This window comes from Nilaparvata lugens, chromosome X (assembly GCF_014356525.2).
Source record: "Nilaparvata lugens isolate BPH chromosome X, ASM1435652v1, whole genome shotgun sequence".
NCBI classification, from domain to species: domain Eukaryota; kingdom Metazoa; phylum Arthropoda; class Insecta; order Hemiptera; family Delphacidae; genus Nilaparvata; species Nilaparvata lugens.
The window spans coordinates 99,591,393-99,607,574 of NC_052518.1; the positions used below are offsets into that span (position 1 = coordinate 99,591,393).

Below are 16,182 nucleotides of genomic sequence, written 5' to 3' on the forward strand. Positions count from 1 at the left end.
CCCCCGCACCATCACCAGGGCTCGCGGTGGGGGCCGTTCTTCGAGGAAGGTCCCGGGCCGCACAACATCACCGCCAGGGTCGGAGAGACTGTCCAACTCGACTGCAAGATTGGTCTCCTGCATGACAAAACGGTGAGTCACAATAGATAATCCACAAAAATCAAAAATAATCACCTATCACCATTGAAATTGATAAAAAAAAGAATGAACAGGTAATATAATCTGCAAGAATCACAAATAATTCCCCATCATTATCGAAATAGCTTCATCATTATCGTGTAACTCCATTCTATTAAAGTCTGTATACTATGCTTTGATAAATTCTAAGCTCGAAAATGGTCTGGCGTTGTGGGGAGGAGCATACACTGTAACCCTGAGGATAGTTGTTTTACAGAAATCCTTCATTCGCATTTTTTCCTTCAAGGCAAGGTTGGAACACACGGCACCTCTCTTCAGAAAATTAGCTATACTTCCTTTGAAAAATTAATATCTCTACAAAGTGCTCAGGAACTCCTTTGATAGAAGCGTTAATGGCAATGAGTATTTTAATTTAAAAAAAAAAATATGAGAAATGAATACGAAGCTTGTATACCTAAACCAAATAAGAGTCACTTCATGAATTTTTTTTCTTATTTAGCTCCAAAGTTCTACAACCTGCTGCCCTTGGAGATAAGGCAGTGCAAGATACAATCAAGGTTTTTGAGAGATGTCAAGAGATTTGTAATGGAATGTGAGAAAATAGATACCTTTTTTAGAATTCTCATGTAGACTTGTATATCATAATATTGTAGAATATACTTCGATGCTAAAATTGATAAATCATCGATACTGTTATGTAATATGTGGCACTTCATATGCGACTGTCGGCCTCATTAGCTACATTTTAGCGCTAGTTTTGTAATCGATTTTATATTACCATCTCAAACAGGTTTAGTACCTCGAGATGCAAATACTCAATTGGCATTGCATTTTATTTTGTAATAGTATTTTCCCATGTTGTAAAATTTGTATTGCTTTTATTATGTATTTCTAAGATGTTGTAATTTTATATATCTGCCAATAAAACATTTTCATTTTCATTTTCATTTTCAAATTGATAGAATGGATAATGAACGAAAAATTGGAATCACTGGGATGTTGTCAAAAATATTACCAATTTTATTGTGGAATTTCAAACATGTTTCAACACGAATGTTGTCATGTGATATTTCTGACAACATTCCAGTATTTTCATCATGGATAGATATCACAACATCTCACCAGTAACAGTATCTGTTGTTGGTCTTCTTATTTCATTCCTCATGAGTCAAATTCGGTCGAAAAATGGAAAATTTATTGTTGAGTGTACTTAAGCCCATATTCCAATGCACAAAAAATGGTCAATTTCTATATTCAAAGCTGCATATCTTGAGAAATATTAGAGTTACAACCCTAAGTCACCCTCTTTAGAGGGATTAAAATTCAGTTGTACGTCAAAAGGTAGAGTATTTGACCAATAACTTATCCTGAAAGTTACAGTATTATATCTACAACAGTCTCCAATTTATTAAAAGGGTTCCCATACATATGACTCACTCTGTATATAATCATCGTTATTAATTCAACCAATATACATACAGCTTACATTCAACTGCTTTATCAAGATATCAATAACATTAGAGGAAAATGAAATTGGCAATTTGATATAAAGTGTAGTGATGAAGGCAAAGAAAAATTCTAACATATTCAATTCATCTCAATATCAATTCATAGTTAGATAGTTAGATATATTTATATGTTTGTTTTAGTTTCCACATCATTCCTGTTTCTTCATTTTTCTCCTTTCAGTTTTTGCAGTTTTATTTTTTATTGTTAATCTTAGTGAAAGTTGTAAGAACGTTCAATTAATTCAGGAGTCGAACTATATTTAATGTAATACTTATATTTATCTTGCTTTGTATTTTGTTCTTGTTTTATTAATTGTAGTATAACATGCTTTGTATTTTCTTTGTTCTATTGTACAATGGGTCTCTTCAGACCTTGCACACAAATTAAATAATCAATCATCAATCAAATTAAAAAAAACTATTAGACTGAAATACAATTGTTCATACTCAAATTTCACTATTTAGAATTTGAAACTGTTTATGAAGTCTCACTAATTTATTATAATTATGTTATAATAGAATAGAATAAACTTCATTCTAGTTTGTAGTAATGCACTTAGTGAAATCTTTATAGTTGAAATAAAAAAGGACATCAACTTCATACTCTGTATACGGTGAGATTTATGAGATATACGGTGATGATATTCATCCATAATAAACACTATAGGTGGTGAAACATGTTTGTAACTTTCTAATAGATCCCTGGTATTTTTAGACAATATTCTAGTGTTTTATTATAAAGGAAATTAATTTGCATCACTATAATCTAATTACTGAATGTATATTTAGTTTCATGAGAATTGTATTGTCTAAAAATATGAGAATCAGTAATGGGTGGACCTAAGACCGGTCATAAGAGTATTTTTGTAATAACCTTCAAAAGAAACATTTTTGTAATAACCTTCAAAAGAAACATTTTTGTAATAACCTTCATAAGAAACATTTTTGTAATAACCTTCTTAAGAAACATTTTTGTAATAACCTTCAAAAGAAACATTTTTGTAATAACCTTCATAAGAAACATTTTTGTAATAACCTTCTTAAGAAACATTTTTGTAATAACCTTCATAAGAGACTTATTGTTTATTTTGCAAAATCAATTAAATATTGAGCTACTGAACTGTCTTGTTAGATTGTTAAAAGCACTGTGAAGCCGGTTCTCTCTCTCTTTGAGAGAGTAACTGCTTGAGACCAATTCTTGTAGACGTTTTTGTACTACATTCATTACATATTCGTCTTATTTTGTTAGCGTTAGGCCTAATTTATTATAAGATTATCTTTTGAGTTGTAACTTTTTCGATATAATACTGTACCAATCAAATTTATTTGTTCTTTCAAAAGTATTTTATCAATTTTACAAAATTTTTGTTTTATGACATTCTAGCTCTTAATTAATTAAGCTGTTAATTAATTAACAAAATTTCAGTAAATCTTGATGTCGGCTCCAAACTAACAACTTATTAAAATGTTTGAACTTCATTCAATTGTTTATTTTTATTTCACTCATATTCGATGTACACATGAACTATTTCTAAATTATAAATCTGTTTGTTCTCGTGTTCTGTAGTGTAAATTGCTTAAATTCAAAATTTTTCACATATAAACTAAATTTTTGGACTGCTGTATAAATTGTAGACTCTCTGAAATGTATAGGGAATGTGTAACGTAAATAATATATTTTAAACTGTATTGTAATTTTTATTTCCAAAACAAACACATTGTAGGGACGATTTAGAAGCAATACAAATATAATATGAGGAATAAAACAGTATCATTCTGACAAACTTAAAAATAAAATACTTCAAAATCATTGACTTTTGATAACAATTTTCAAAATACTTCGGTAGTTTATGAACATGGTTCAACTACATCATCCATGAAATTGTAAATGCACAATAAATCTTGCAAAAAAGTATAAAGTGCCTCCATATTCCTTCCAAATCAGTCATTTGGAACGTTTGAAAAGCATTCATTCCTTAGAGTTCTTCTTTTACTTTTTCAGGTGTTGGGCAAAAATTTGTTATAGTAGTGCAAATTTTCTCTACCAAATTCTCCTCAACTTTGAATAACTCTAGTATTTCATCGCCATATTTATCCATCATGTCTTCACACTGGAAAAAAGTAATAAATTGAGTTTCAATTATCTGCAGATGATAACAAGGCACATTAGGAAATTCTGGAAAAAACTTGGAACGTTGTACTTTTTACAACGTATAACATGTTACTTTAAATCAACGTTGAACTTAAATGTGAATGCTAATTGGAAGATCGTGTAGAGCTCGGAAAATCATCAAATCAATCAAGCACAAAGTTGATTGCTCTCATTTAATTTAATACTATCATCCAATTAATATCAAGATAAGATTGATTGCTGAAGTTTTAATTACCATGTTTCTTAGTACTGCGTCCAACTTATAGGCTGATATGTTTCTTACTGAACTTTTTTTCTAGAAGCTTACTCATGTGTATAAAGATGGACATTAGTGAGATATTGCAATTAAAATGCTAATGAATTAATAATAATTATTATTATTATTAAACGAAAATCCAAATTAAATATTGTAAATCACCTCGAGACTTCTGTTACTACTGTTAATAATAATTGATAAACAAAAATAAATTCATTTTAAATGTGACATATTAGGAACAACATTCCAAGTTTTTTCCAGAACTTATTATATGTCAATATTTGCAGTAGCAGAAATCTTCGGGGTGATTTACAGCATTTAATTTGAACTAGTGTATAAAGTCTAGTAACTCATGTGACGCTTATAAGAATCATAATAGTATTTAATTTCCTCAATGCAACGATGAAATAAATATATCAGAAATATGTTCATATAAATATATCAGAAGTAAGTTTATGTTTATATAAATATATCAGAAAATATGAGTGGAGAACATAAAAACCATTCTTGCTCTATAAATCAATCAATATAAAAGGTCAGACAATTTGATACGGTATTTATTTGAGCTACTTTTATCTTCCATCTTGTGTTACCCAGACATGAATTCTTTCAAAAAATTTTTCAGCAATTTTAAAGCAAAAAATCTGATGAATTTTAGTTTTTGATCAACAATATCTTCCGACTGTTACCATTTAGATGTATAATTCAAAATCCCTCTGGGCGTATTTTTGTGCTCTACAATCTAAGATCAGGTAGAGCGCTCTATATCATATAGATTTCCAGGTACACCTGACTACAATGCTTCTTATATTGTGAAAGACACATAATTTTCAGCTTCAACAATCATCATCAACTACATTGTCCTCAAATTTATATTTCGCACAATGACATAAGTTCATGAGATTATGTTCTATGAGAAACATAGGCAGTCCAAAATCAGTCAGTCAAAAGTATCATCAGTTCAAAAATACATTAGCCAAGCTCGGTCAAAAATGGAAAATTTATTGTTGAGTGTACATAAGCCCGTATTCCAATACACAAACCAATTTCTATACAGTATTCTCTGATACATTATCATTATCAGCTATTTCTATAGCTCTGATACATTTGCTATTTGCTTGATCCATAAAACTACTAGATAGATACTAGATTGTTTTGTTCAAAATTATTTCCCCATTACAAATTGATACACACAATCATGATAGAACTGTAACCTTAAAAACAGTGATAAATGATTGGGAAGGTATATAACTAGCAGGTAACCGTGGTCCGCAAGGGTCAATTGAAAACTGGACAAACTGAAAACTTGACGTACTGAAATCTTTAAGAATTCAAAATGGGCCTACAACCATCCTTGGTGGATTAAGAATCTATATACAAAATTTCAAGTTAATCAGTCCAGTAGTTCAGACTACAGTAATGGTATTGGTATAACCATAGAGAAAAGATAGCATAAGAAGATATCCCATGGTATAGGGCAGGGCACTCCAACCTACGGCCGCGGGCCACATCCGGCCCGCGGATGGATTTTGTCCGGCCCGCCAAGAGTTATTGTAACAGATTTTTTAAAATATACATTTACACAAAGAAGGTAACCTTCTTCCATTTTACAGTTCTCTCACAGAAAAAGACTTTAAAAACATAAAAAACCATGCTAAAGCTATGTTTTCTCTTTTTGGATCTCCCTACAAGTGGGAGCAGACATTTTCAAAAATGAAGTGTGTTAAATCTAAATACAAATCTTCCTTATCAGATGAACATTTGAAATCAATTTTAATGATTGGAACCACAAAGTGTGATCCTTAATGGGCGGACATTCTAAGTGGAAAACAAATATGAAATATTCTCAATAAAAAAGTATTCTCTTTTAGCTTAGTAACTTTTTGTGAATTCGTGTATTTTCAAGTTGCCTTATTACTATTGAAAAGAAGTTATCATATTTTGTTCAACTTGCTAAACTCATGCATTCTCAAGTTTTCTTATGACCTTTTCACACTCAGTAAATGAGATTTTGTATTGAAATGAAATCAATTGGTTTGTTCCTTCCTGTGTTTCAATTAAACCTATACTTAAAACGTCTCATATTATTTTAATGGTAATATAATAATATTACACCCCCAAAATCCCCCGTCGTTTGTGGCCCACAAGTCAAATTCCACGTGCATTATTTTTATTGGCCCTCTAAGCTTCCCTAGAATTAACAATGTGGCCCAAAGGTTGGAGACCCCTGCTCTACACCATTGAGGAGTGTATCCTGTTGTTTCAATCAATGATTCAACGCTTCAACGCTGAGTTCATGAATTTGATCTTATGTTGTATTATACAGTGTTCAACGGAAGGTGTGACGGCCGAAGATTCGACATGGCTAGTAACAAAAAATAACCAGTAAAATGTTCTTATATCAAGCTTAGTTTTTGAGATACGATTTATAGATTTTTTGATATTTTTCAAAAACGTCAATAACTAGAAAACTATCAGTTAAAATTCTAAGGATATGGTTGGAAAGAAGAAGAAATCTCCAATAAGATTAATATAATTTGTTCCTTTGTTTGACGTTTTTGTACTTTTTATGAGGTTCAAACTGTTTGAAATTTGACTTTGAACTTGCCGAATGTAGCCTACTTTTTTCAAATTTGTGCGCTTATTAAAAGTCCAAAAACGTCATACAAAGGGACAAATCATAGAGACTCTATCCTACTACTGAGGGGCTGTGCTTAATTATGCATTACTTTCGTGATAAAATTAGTTCTATTCTATGAGTTATGATAGAAATGATCAAATCAGATAATACAGATGGAAATTACTGCGGGATATTGTAATTACAGTATTCAAATTCTAATGAATTAATAATAAAAGAAAGCATTTAATTTGGACTTTCGTTTCTAATGTTCCTTAACATTCTTTTCAAATGTTTGGGTAGGTACAAATTTATTGATTTACTCGGAAATAGCTTCTGCATTGAAAAATATTGACATGGCATTTTGTTGTTGTTTCCTATATTTGTCTGAACTACAAATTGATTTTTAGTTAAGTTACCCTTACCCAATTTTTTATTTATTCATTTTTTAATATTATTTATAGTGTGGGATAGTTTTTATATCTGAAAAATAATAGTCTGATTATACTAAAATGTGTACGGTATCTACTATTCGAATGTTTGGGTATACCTACCAATTTATTGATTTGTACTCGGAAATAACAGGACTCAATTATATTGTTGTTTCTCATATTTTTCTAAACTACAGAGTGATTTTTAATCATGTCACCATTACCATATTTTTTATTTTTTTTAGTGTGAGATAGTTTATCTCTAAAAAATGGCAACCTATTTGATAATCTCTGATCCATTGGAATGACGTGCTTTGTGAAGTTCTGTAATGGTTGATTCTGGACTTCTTAAAATGTATTACTTACATACATTTTGGGATTATTACCCAGACCAGAATCCTCTGGTATATCAATATCATTGATAAGTGGATTCATTTTTCCATCAGCTAGAGCCAGAGTGAAAAGCATCATTTCCCCGGTTGTTTTATGCTTAACTTTGACTGCGTTATCCATTCTGTCGCAAATATTTTCCATAATATCAATTAGAAACGTCTCTGACCTACGGTATTCGATCTGCAAATTGGAAATGCTGTGTGATTAAAAATTTAGAATTGAATTAAAATTAGAAAATACCTTGATGAACTTCATAAAGTGTGCCGTACCTATAAACAAACAAACCTATTAAAAATTCATAGAATTTCTGGTTGCGGACGTGACCTATTTCATAAGTTCATATTTGCATGCAATGAGATTTCCATTCCAACGTTGTTTGAGGTACCACATGAGATGTGTTAACTTTTATATATTTACTAGTAGTACTGTGAACAGTAGACATCACGCAGTTTTCTCATCCACATCTGATGTCACCTGTTCTAGTTGATTCAGTTGAATCACAATTCACAGTTGAATCATAATATTTACTCTTAAAATGTGGTTACCTATTTATTTTCTCCAAGATCAAAAACTCTGTTATGTTAATAAACTCAGTTCACGTTTGAATTTATATCCCATATGATGACTTATCCAGTTTCGTGATAATATTTCCATCTGATAAAAATATTTCTCAACTATTTCTCAATTATTTTTTTTTCAATCAAGAATATTATAATTTCTTCGGCATTATTCAGTTCATTTAATTAAATTTAATTTTAGTTTGAATCTCCTATTAAATTTGTTTTTTTCAAATGTTAGAATATTGATACTGATGGGCACGCATCAAGAAATATTGAAACCCTACCTTATGGAAATAGACACGGCCAGACATATGTGTAATGTAATGTAATGTAATGCATTCACTTTTCAGATGATTGATTATGAATAATATCTCTAGTCTGATATTAACCCTTTCTATCCCACTGTTGTTCCTGAACAACATGACTTTCTATGATGTCTATTGGATCAGTGATTGAATGAATCTGCCATCTACTGGCCTTGTTTGAAAGCTACATTAGTCTAGTTTAGTATTATACCACTAGAGAGCACTCAAATGCAGTCTAATTTCTGAAAAAGCAGCTGTCATATCCAATTGTACCAACACTTCAATGTGACAATTTTCTTCGGTTTTTATAATTTTTTATAAAATTCTAAAGAACTGAAAATAAGAATAAAAAATATCCATATAATTGTTTATATTTCATGATGAAATATCAGTCATAGGAATAGAAACTTGAACAAAAAATATCATTTATATTCAAAATTTTATGTCTGTTGTTTTAGAACAACATTGGGCCGTTAGAGGAGTCACATGTGAGGAGACTTTGAGGTTATGTTATTGTGTTTCTCTCAGTTTTCAAACACGTTTGTAGAGTTATTGTTTATTGAATTATTGTGGATGATTGTTTTTCGTTATAATGTACAAAATCTTGGATAATGAAGATTTAGACAAACTCATGAATCTTCCTGAAGATGAGTTGAATAGTTTTTTAGAAATCAAGATACCGGACAGTAATATTATTGCTAATCCTCTACAAGAGAATGTACAGGTAAGATTCTCTCCAATTTATTTTCAAAAGTCTGTTTTACCTGTGCAATCTAAATCATTACCTGAGTCAGCAGTCCTGTATTACAGGACTCATTGGTATGAAAGCAAATAGCCTAAAGCTACGTTTACACTATATGTAGTTGTACACTATAGTACATTATACATTACATTATAGTAGTGTACACTATATGTAGCTGGGGAGCTATATGAAATTTGAGCTACATATAGCTCTGCTATAAGGAGATCTATGCAAATTTCATGTAGCAGAGCTACATATAGTTTGGAATAAACCACTACTCACTGCTTAGTTATCCCAACCAGATGCCAAAGAATGTAGTTCTTGCAGCAGCCACTGCTTTCGGCAAGCTACTGTGATGCTTTCATCACAGAGAAGAGAGAGAAGATATTGGATAATTTTGTAAATTTTGGATAGCTCATTTTCTGCTATATAGCTGAGAAAATAGCTCAACTGCTATATAGCATATCTCCAAAGTCACTCTTTGAACTTGTAGCAGAGCTTTATAGCTGAGCTACATGTAGCTCTGCTACATAGTGTAACCTAGCTTCATAATTCCCTTTTTCTCCAGACACTGGAAGAAATATTGGGCATGAACATGGGTATTTTGCAAAACAAGGAAGCTGTGTAAGACTGGGTACACCAAGGTGTATTGCACAAAATGTGGAGTACGTCTTTGCTCAGTCCCAAACAGAATGTGCTTCAATGATAACCATAGATAAAATAAAAAAATCCAATAGGCTACAAGGAACAACTTGTTCTACAAAAATAGTAAATATGATAAAGTAGTAGATGTAAGTAGATGTAGTAAAGTAGTAAATTTATAATATGATAAACCCCAATTTCCAGTTTTTAGTTTGTTTCATATTATGTAAGTATGTATCAGTTAGATATGAACATAATAAATAAGTTAGTAACCAAAATATAGTTTTAAAAAAGTAGGAAATTATGATATTTAGAACCTTATTTTCAGTTTCAATTTCACGTTTTTATATTATGTAAATATGTATCAGTTATGAATATAATAAATAAGTTAGTCACCAAAATCTGGTTCTATGTATCACATTTTTGAGAATCCATTTTACTAATCTTGAGAATTTTATTATATGACTTTCATTGTTATAATGTTGAAATCAAGAAAAAATTATTGATTAGGAATGATTCCATAATGAAATCATTCACCTTTCCTTGAATAAGCATGATGAAAGTACCATTGATTTTTCTAATGCAAACCAAAATTTTTTACTATACGTATTTGAAATGACCCAAATGTCCCAATGTTGTTTTAAAACAACAAACCCCTAGGGGCCCCTGGAGGGTGAGAAAATTTGGGGAAAATTATTTTCTCATTCTTAAGAGTGTTTTGAAACATAAAAACACCAGAATAATTTTTTCATCTTGTTTTTTCATAAATTGGGATAGAAAGGGTTAATCCTATCTTCAGAGTAGATGATATATATATATATATTATATATATATATATATATATATTATATATATATATATAGATAGTGATATCGGAGTATGGAGGAATTCCTTTTCCTTTCATATTATCTTTAAAATGTAAAATTTCAAAAAACCTTGTGTATACATCGACGCGTAGTTGAAAAAAGAATATTCCTGCCAATCTCATAGAATTCTATTAACGTATTTAATTCTATTAAAATAAATAATCAATTCTATTAATTATTATATATATAATATATATATAATATATATATAGTGATATCGGAGTATGGAGGAATCCTTTTCCTTTCATATTATCTTAAAATGTAAAATTTCAAAAAACTTGTGTATACATCGACGCGTAGTTGAAAAAAGAATATTCCTGCCAAATCTCATAGAATTCTATTAACGTATTTAATTCTATTAAAATAAATAATTAATTCTATTAATTATTATATATATATTATATATATATAATATATATATATATATTATATATAGATATATATATATAATATTCCTGCCAAATCTCATAGAATTCTATTAACGTATTTAATTCTATTAAAATAAATAATTAATTCTATTAATTATTATATATATATATATATATATAATAATATATATAATATATATATCTATATATATAATATATATATATATCTATATATATATATTATATATATATATATTATATATTATATATAATAGTGATATCGGAGTATGGAGGAATTCCTTTTCCTTTCATATTATCTTTAAAATGTAAAATTTCAAAAAACCTTGTGTATACATCGAAGCGTAGTTGAAAAAGGAATATTCCTGCCAAATCTCATAGAATTCTATCAACGCGTTTGGCTGTAATCGTGTTACATACAGACAGACAAAAGCAAATCGAGTTGAAACATAGACCTCACTACGTTCGGTCAATAGAGTGCTCAAGGTCTCACGTTATAGTGCTAAGTTAGCGTCTATAATAATGTCATTGCACTCACTTTCATGCAGTTTGCGCCGAAATGGAAACAATATAGACGACTAAGTTGTAAAATTCGCTCAACAAGCTAGCACAGCTCGTCGTTTTGTTGTGATATTGCAAATTACCAGAATAGAAGCTAATGCATCGTTATATGCATACAAATAATAGAGCTGGAATCCCAGATAACAGTGACAATATAATTCCCACGAGTTACAATTTGACTATTTTCCCACTCAGCTTGGCCGAGCAAGTATGAATAATCCCATTAGAACATAAGATTCAAGATTCGTTTTATTAACCATCAGGCTACAATTATAGCATTAGGCAAGTCATAATACATACTTTTAAAAAGTAGGCTACACACAATTGAACAGAAAATCGATACAAATTGAACAGATAAAGCATATCTACATTACATAAAATACATTCAATTCAGGTATTCAGGTATTCCTCGAGTGAGTAAAAGGCATTATTTTTAGATTAAAGCATATATAAAAGGTATTATATTAAAGCATATCTACATTACATTCAATTTAGGTATTCAGGTATTCCTCGAGTGAGTAAAAGGCATTATTTTTGAGATAACTGTATACAATTTTTTTAAATTTGTCTGAAGGCAGATTCCTGGTTGTTTGAGGCAGTTTATATTATACAATATACACTGTTGGAAAGTATGGCTTCTCATAGTTTTATTGAGTCTTATTTGTGGTGCTACAATGTTCCTACTGTTCCTGGTATTATATGCATGGTAATCTTCATGAATGGAAAATTTTTCTGAATTTTTCTTGACGTGAATTAAATTGGAATAAATGAAGAGAGATGGAAGGGTTAGTATACCCAAATAAGGGAAATGTGGCCTGCATGAATCTCGCTGTGTTAGTCCTAGGATAGCTCTAAGAGCCTTTTTTTGCCATAAGAACACTGTTTTAGCATGAACGGAATTACCCCATAGACGCACACCATAACTCAAATGTGAGTGGAAAAGCCCAAAATAGGTCAATATGAGTCTATCCAAATTCACGCAGCCTCTCAGTTTTCTCAATAAATAGACTATTCGAGATAATTTTTTTGAAAGGTGCTCAATATGTGTGTCCCAGTTCAGCTTGTAGTCCATATAAAGTCCAAGAAGTTTGACCGGTTTAATCAGGCCATTACTCAGTTTGTCTTTGAGGGAGAAAAACAATATCTCAGTTTTATCTTCATTCAATTTCAGTCCATTGGCCACATACCACGTCCTGGCCGTAGACAGAGCATTGTCAAGTTTATTCTGTACTCTTTCTATCAATGGGTCTGTAGCAACAATAGTCGTGTCATCAGCATATAATATACTTAAATATGGAACATTATAGCTAAAGTTGTTTACGAAGACAAGAAACAGAAAAGGCCCCAAAACTGAGTCCTGTGGAACCCCCGCAGCTACATTCATAATTTCGGAAGAGGAGTTACCGATCACAACCATTTAGGGAATTATATTTTCACTGTTACTGTTGTGTGCGAATCCACTATCCAGCTGAATATTTAGGACCGAATTCACCAAAAAGAAAACTTGGTTTGAGCGTCAGTTGATTCTAAATGAACAAAAAATCATAATACAAAACCAATTCAAAATCATCTGACTTGGAACCAACTGACGCTCAAACCTAGTTTTCGTTTTTGGTGAGTTTTGGCCTTAGAATGGAATAATGAAATGTCTGTGCTGTACTGAAAATTCAAACAAACAGTTATTTATTTTATTGTGCAGAAATAAGTTTATCTTCAATTTTTAAATGAATAAAATACTGTAGTTAGCTCAATGTTGACTAGTACTTACATTGGGTTCTCCAATATTGCCTTCACCATCAATAATAAATGTTTTGGGCATTTTTTTCGCAGGGGTAACATTCTGTATCTCTGCTTCTATATCTTTAATACATTTCTGACAAGCTGCAAAAGTATAATGATGTAAAAAAATCCATTTTATTTTACAAAAATGTTCACAAACAATCAAAATAGCAAAGCCTGTATAATATTATTATGCTTTCAAAATTAATTTTTTCATGATTAATTTACATTTATTTACCGTATGGTAGCATACATTTCACGATTATAGATATATTGCCACGTTTTAGAATAACTTTCATAGGTTAATTCAGCTTATATTAAATAATAGAGAAATGTTTTTTTTTCAACACTGGGTTCTAAAATGTTTCTTTGAGTGTAGAATTATTGGAGATTTGAGAAAAATACTTTGACCCAAACAGTTTTATCTCTTGTCACACTTCGGTAGTGTTTCAATGGTAAAATAATCTTGAATATATTTTTTAAGAATGGAGGGTTACACCTATTGAAATTCCGCTGATTTATGTTCATATAGCACAATATTATATCATTGTAGAAAAATTACTAGAACCAAGATATACAAGTTGAGAATTTACTAAAATTACTCTAGTACAATTTTTTATAAAAACAACTGATTCTGAGCACTTATGCCATTTTCAGTGTTCGAAACTAGTAGTGTTTAACTTATAAAAAATATAAAAATAGAATAGAATAGAATAGAAAAAACGTTTATTGAATAAATAAGCTACCTTAAGCGAACCTCAAAGAGGCTGCTTGACAAGGTTGAATTTGTAAAAATTTGTATTTTAAAACCATTCATATTATATTTATTATAATTATGATTTGTAATTGTGAATGAAATGAATAAATAAATAAATATTATTATTAATTTGTTGCATTTAGCCGCTTAAGTGAGCAGGGCTCTTGCAGCATGCAACACGTCAAGTTGTAGTTATAAAAAATATAAAAAGGGTACCGTACTGGTGATTTACTAAAATAATTAAACATTCAGGTAGCCCTATTAATATAGAATAAATAATATATAAAATAAAAATATACAATTAAAATAATTTATTAGAATATGTTATTGTAATTTTTTAATTGCATTCCATTCAATTTTCTTCAATTGAAACTTTGTATAATTCATTGAATTATATGTATTGTAAGTTATTATGAATTAGTGTAAAAACAAGCATAAAATCAAATCAAATAGTTCTATTATTATTCTTGAGCAAGTACTCATACAAATAGGAGTTGCTTCCTAATCAAATACCTACATAATACATTTACTTTTTGCGTAGTTTAGAAGTTGATATTGTGGTAATTATTCATATTGAATGAAAAAGACTAGAAATTGTCAAAAACCACAGATTTATTGATACTTAGAAAGACCGTTTTCGGTTATACTATAGTGATATAATCTACAATAGAAGTCAATATTTTGAGGAAACTACCTAATTTTGCAGATTACAGATCAAAATGACAATTTTGTTGCCATTAACAACTTTTATCAATGATTGCTGGGTTATCCTTTGCAGACCATCGTGGGTTTTTATTAAAATTTGAGATCCATGAGTACGAAATATGCTCACTTTTTTCAATACTTTAGATACGACTTAGCAGTCTGAATTCAGGCTAGAGTAGTTTTCTCAAGTATTGAAAAAATTATCATTAAGTAGCATTTCGTAAGGGAAAGTGAAATTGAAGAGTATGAAATGTGCTTTAATGATTAAGCTTATTGTTAAATTGAATAATATTTGATCCAATATTAAATACTAGCAGGTAACCCGTGCTCCACAAGGATCCAATTATAAGCTTGACAAACTGAAATCTTGAAGAATTCAAAATAGGCCTTTAAACATCCTCGGTAAATGACAAATCTTTACGCAAAATTTCAAGTTGATCAGGTCAGTAGTTCAGACATTAAGATGAATCATTCGTGAATTTAAAATTTGCATCTCATATTTATTTTTGGACGAAAGTTGAGCTTGAACTTCTTACAGAAGAAACATAACCTATTTTTTGGACACGTAATCAAAATTTGGGAATGGAATAGTTTTGGGCCAAGCCTGTTGTTCCTTCCCAATCATATTTATATGATGTTATTGTATCCACGTATAATAAATAAATAATAATAATAATAAGTAATTTCCTATCCCGTACGTGTATAAGCAGTATTATAACATAGCCACCTCTAATACAAGGCCCTGGCCTACGATATGCAACGTCGCAGTGTAGGCCTAGAATCTAATACATCATTGGTGAAAAAGATCAGTGGTATTTTTTTAAATCTTAGTCACCAATCATGTATTAGATTCTAGGCCTACACTGCGACGTTGCAATATCGTAGGTCAGAGCCTTGTCTTAGAGGTGGTTATGATTATAACCTTCACTTTTTTATTGTATTATCTATATAATAAGAGAGAGTAGGGTTGTGTTTGTTCGTTTGTTCGCATCAAAACATGTCAACTTGTGGATTGCATACCGGAAAAACGGGATTGATTTAGACCTCCAAATTTTGCGCATAGATTATAAAAATATCAATCTCGTGCACCTCGAAGCCCAAATTTCAATTTTCCTTCTAGATTTTTCAGAATAAATGTTCAAATTTCATTCATGGGACATCAATACATACCATATTTTAATATAGAACTATAATCTAGAGAGACTACCTCTTCGAAACAGATGGTTAAAATTGTAACCAAATTAATAACCAGTCCAATTTTGTCAGGTTGGTATAAAGTTGAGGAAGGTTTCTAAACAACATTTGAGTTCTGTTACTTTGTTATGTTAGTAACAAGTTGAAGAACTTATCTATATTACGATAGAGGAAAGAACTGGCTTATACA

General features: G+C 30.3%; 1 protein-coding gene across 1 annotated transcript; it reads right to left on the bottom strand.

Moving 5' to 3' along the window:
* Positions 1-3,330: 3,330 nt before the first annotated feature.
* On the bottom strand, positions 3,331-13,433 carry LOC120354866 (protein seele-like). The gene is made up of 3 exons (XM_039442814.1): positions 13,326-13,433; positions 7,469-7,675; positions 3,331-3,757 (listed from the first exon to the last, which is right to left on the bottom strand). The coding sequence occupies exons 1-3, from the start codon at positions 13,374-13,376 to the stop codon at positions 3,623-3,625; spliced, it is 393 nt and encodes a 130-aa protein (XP_039298748.1). The 5' UTR covers positions 13,377-13,433; the 3' UTR covers positions 3,331-3,622.
* Between the last annotated feature and the right edge of the window lie 2,749 nt (positions 13,434-16,182).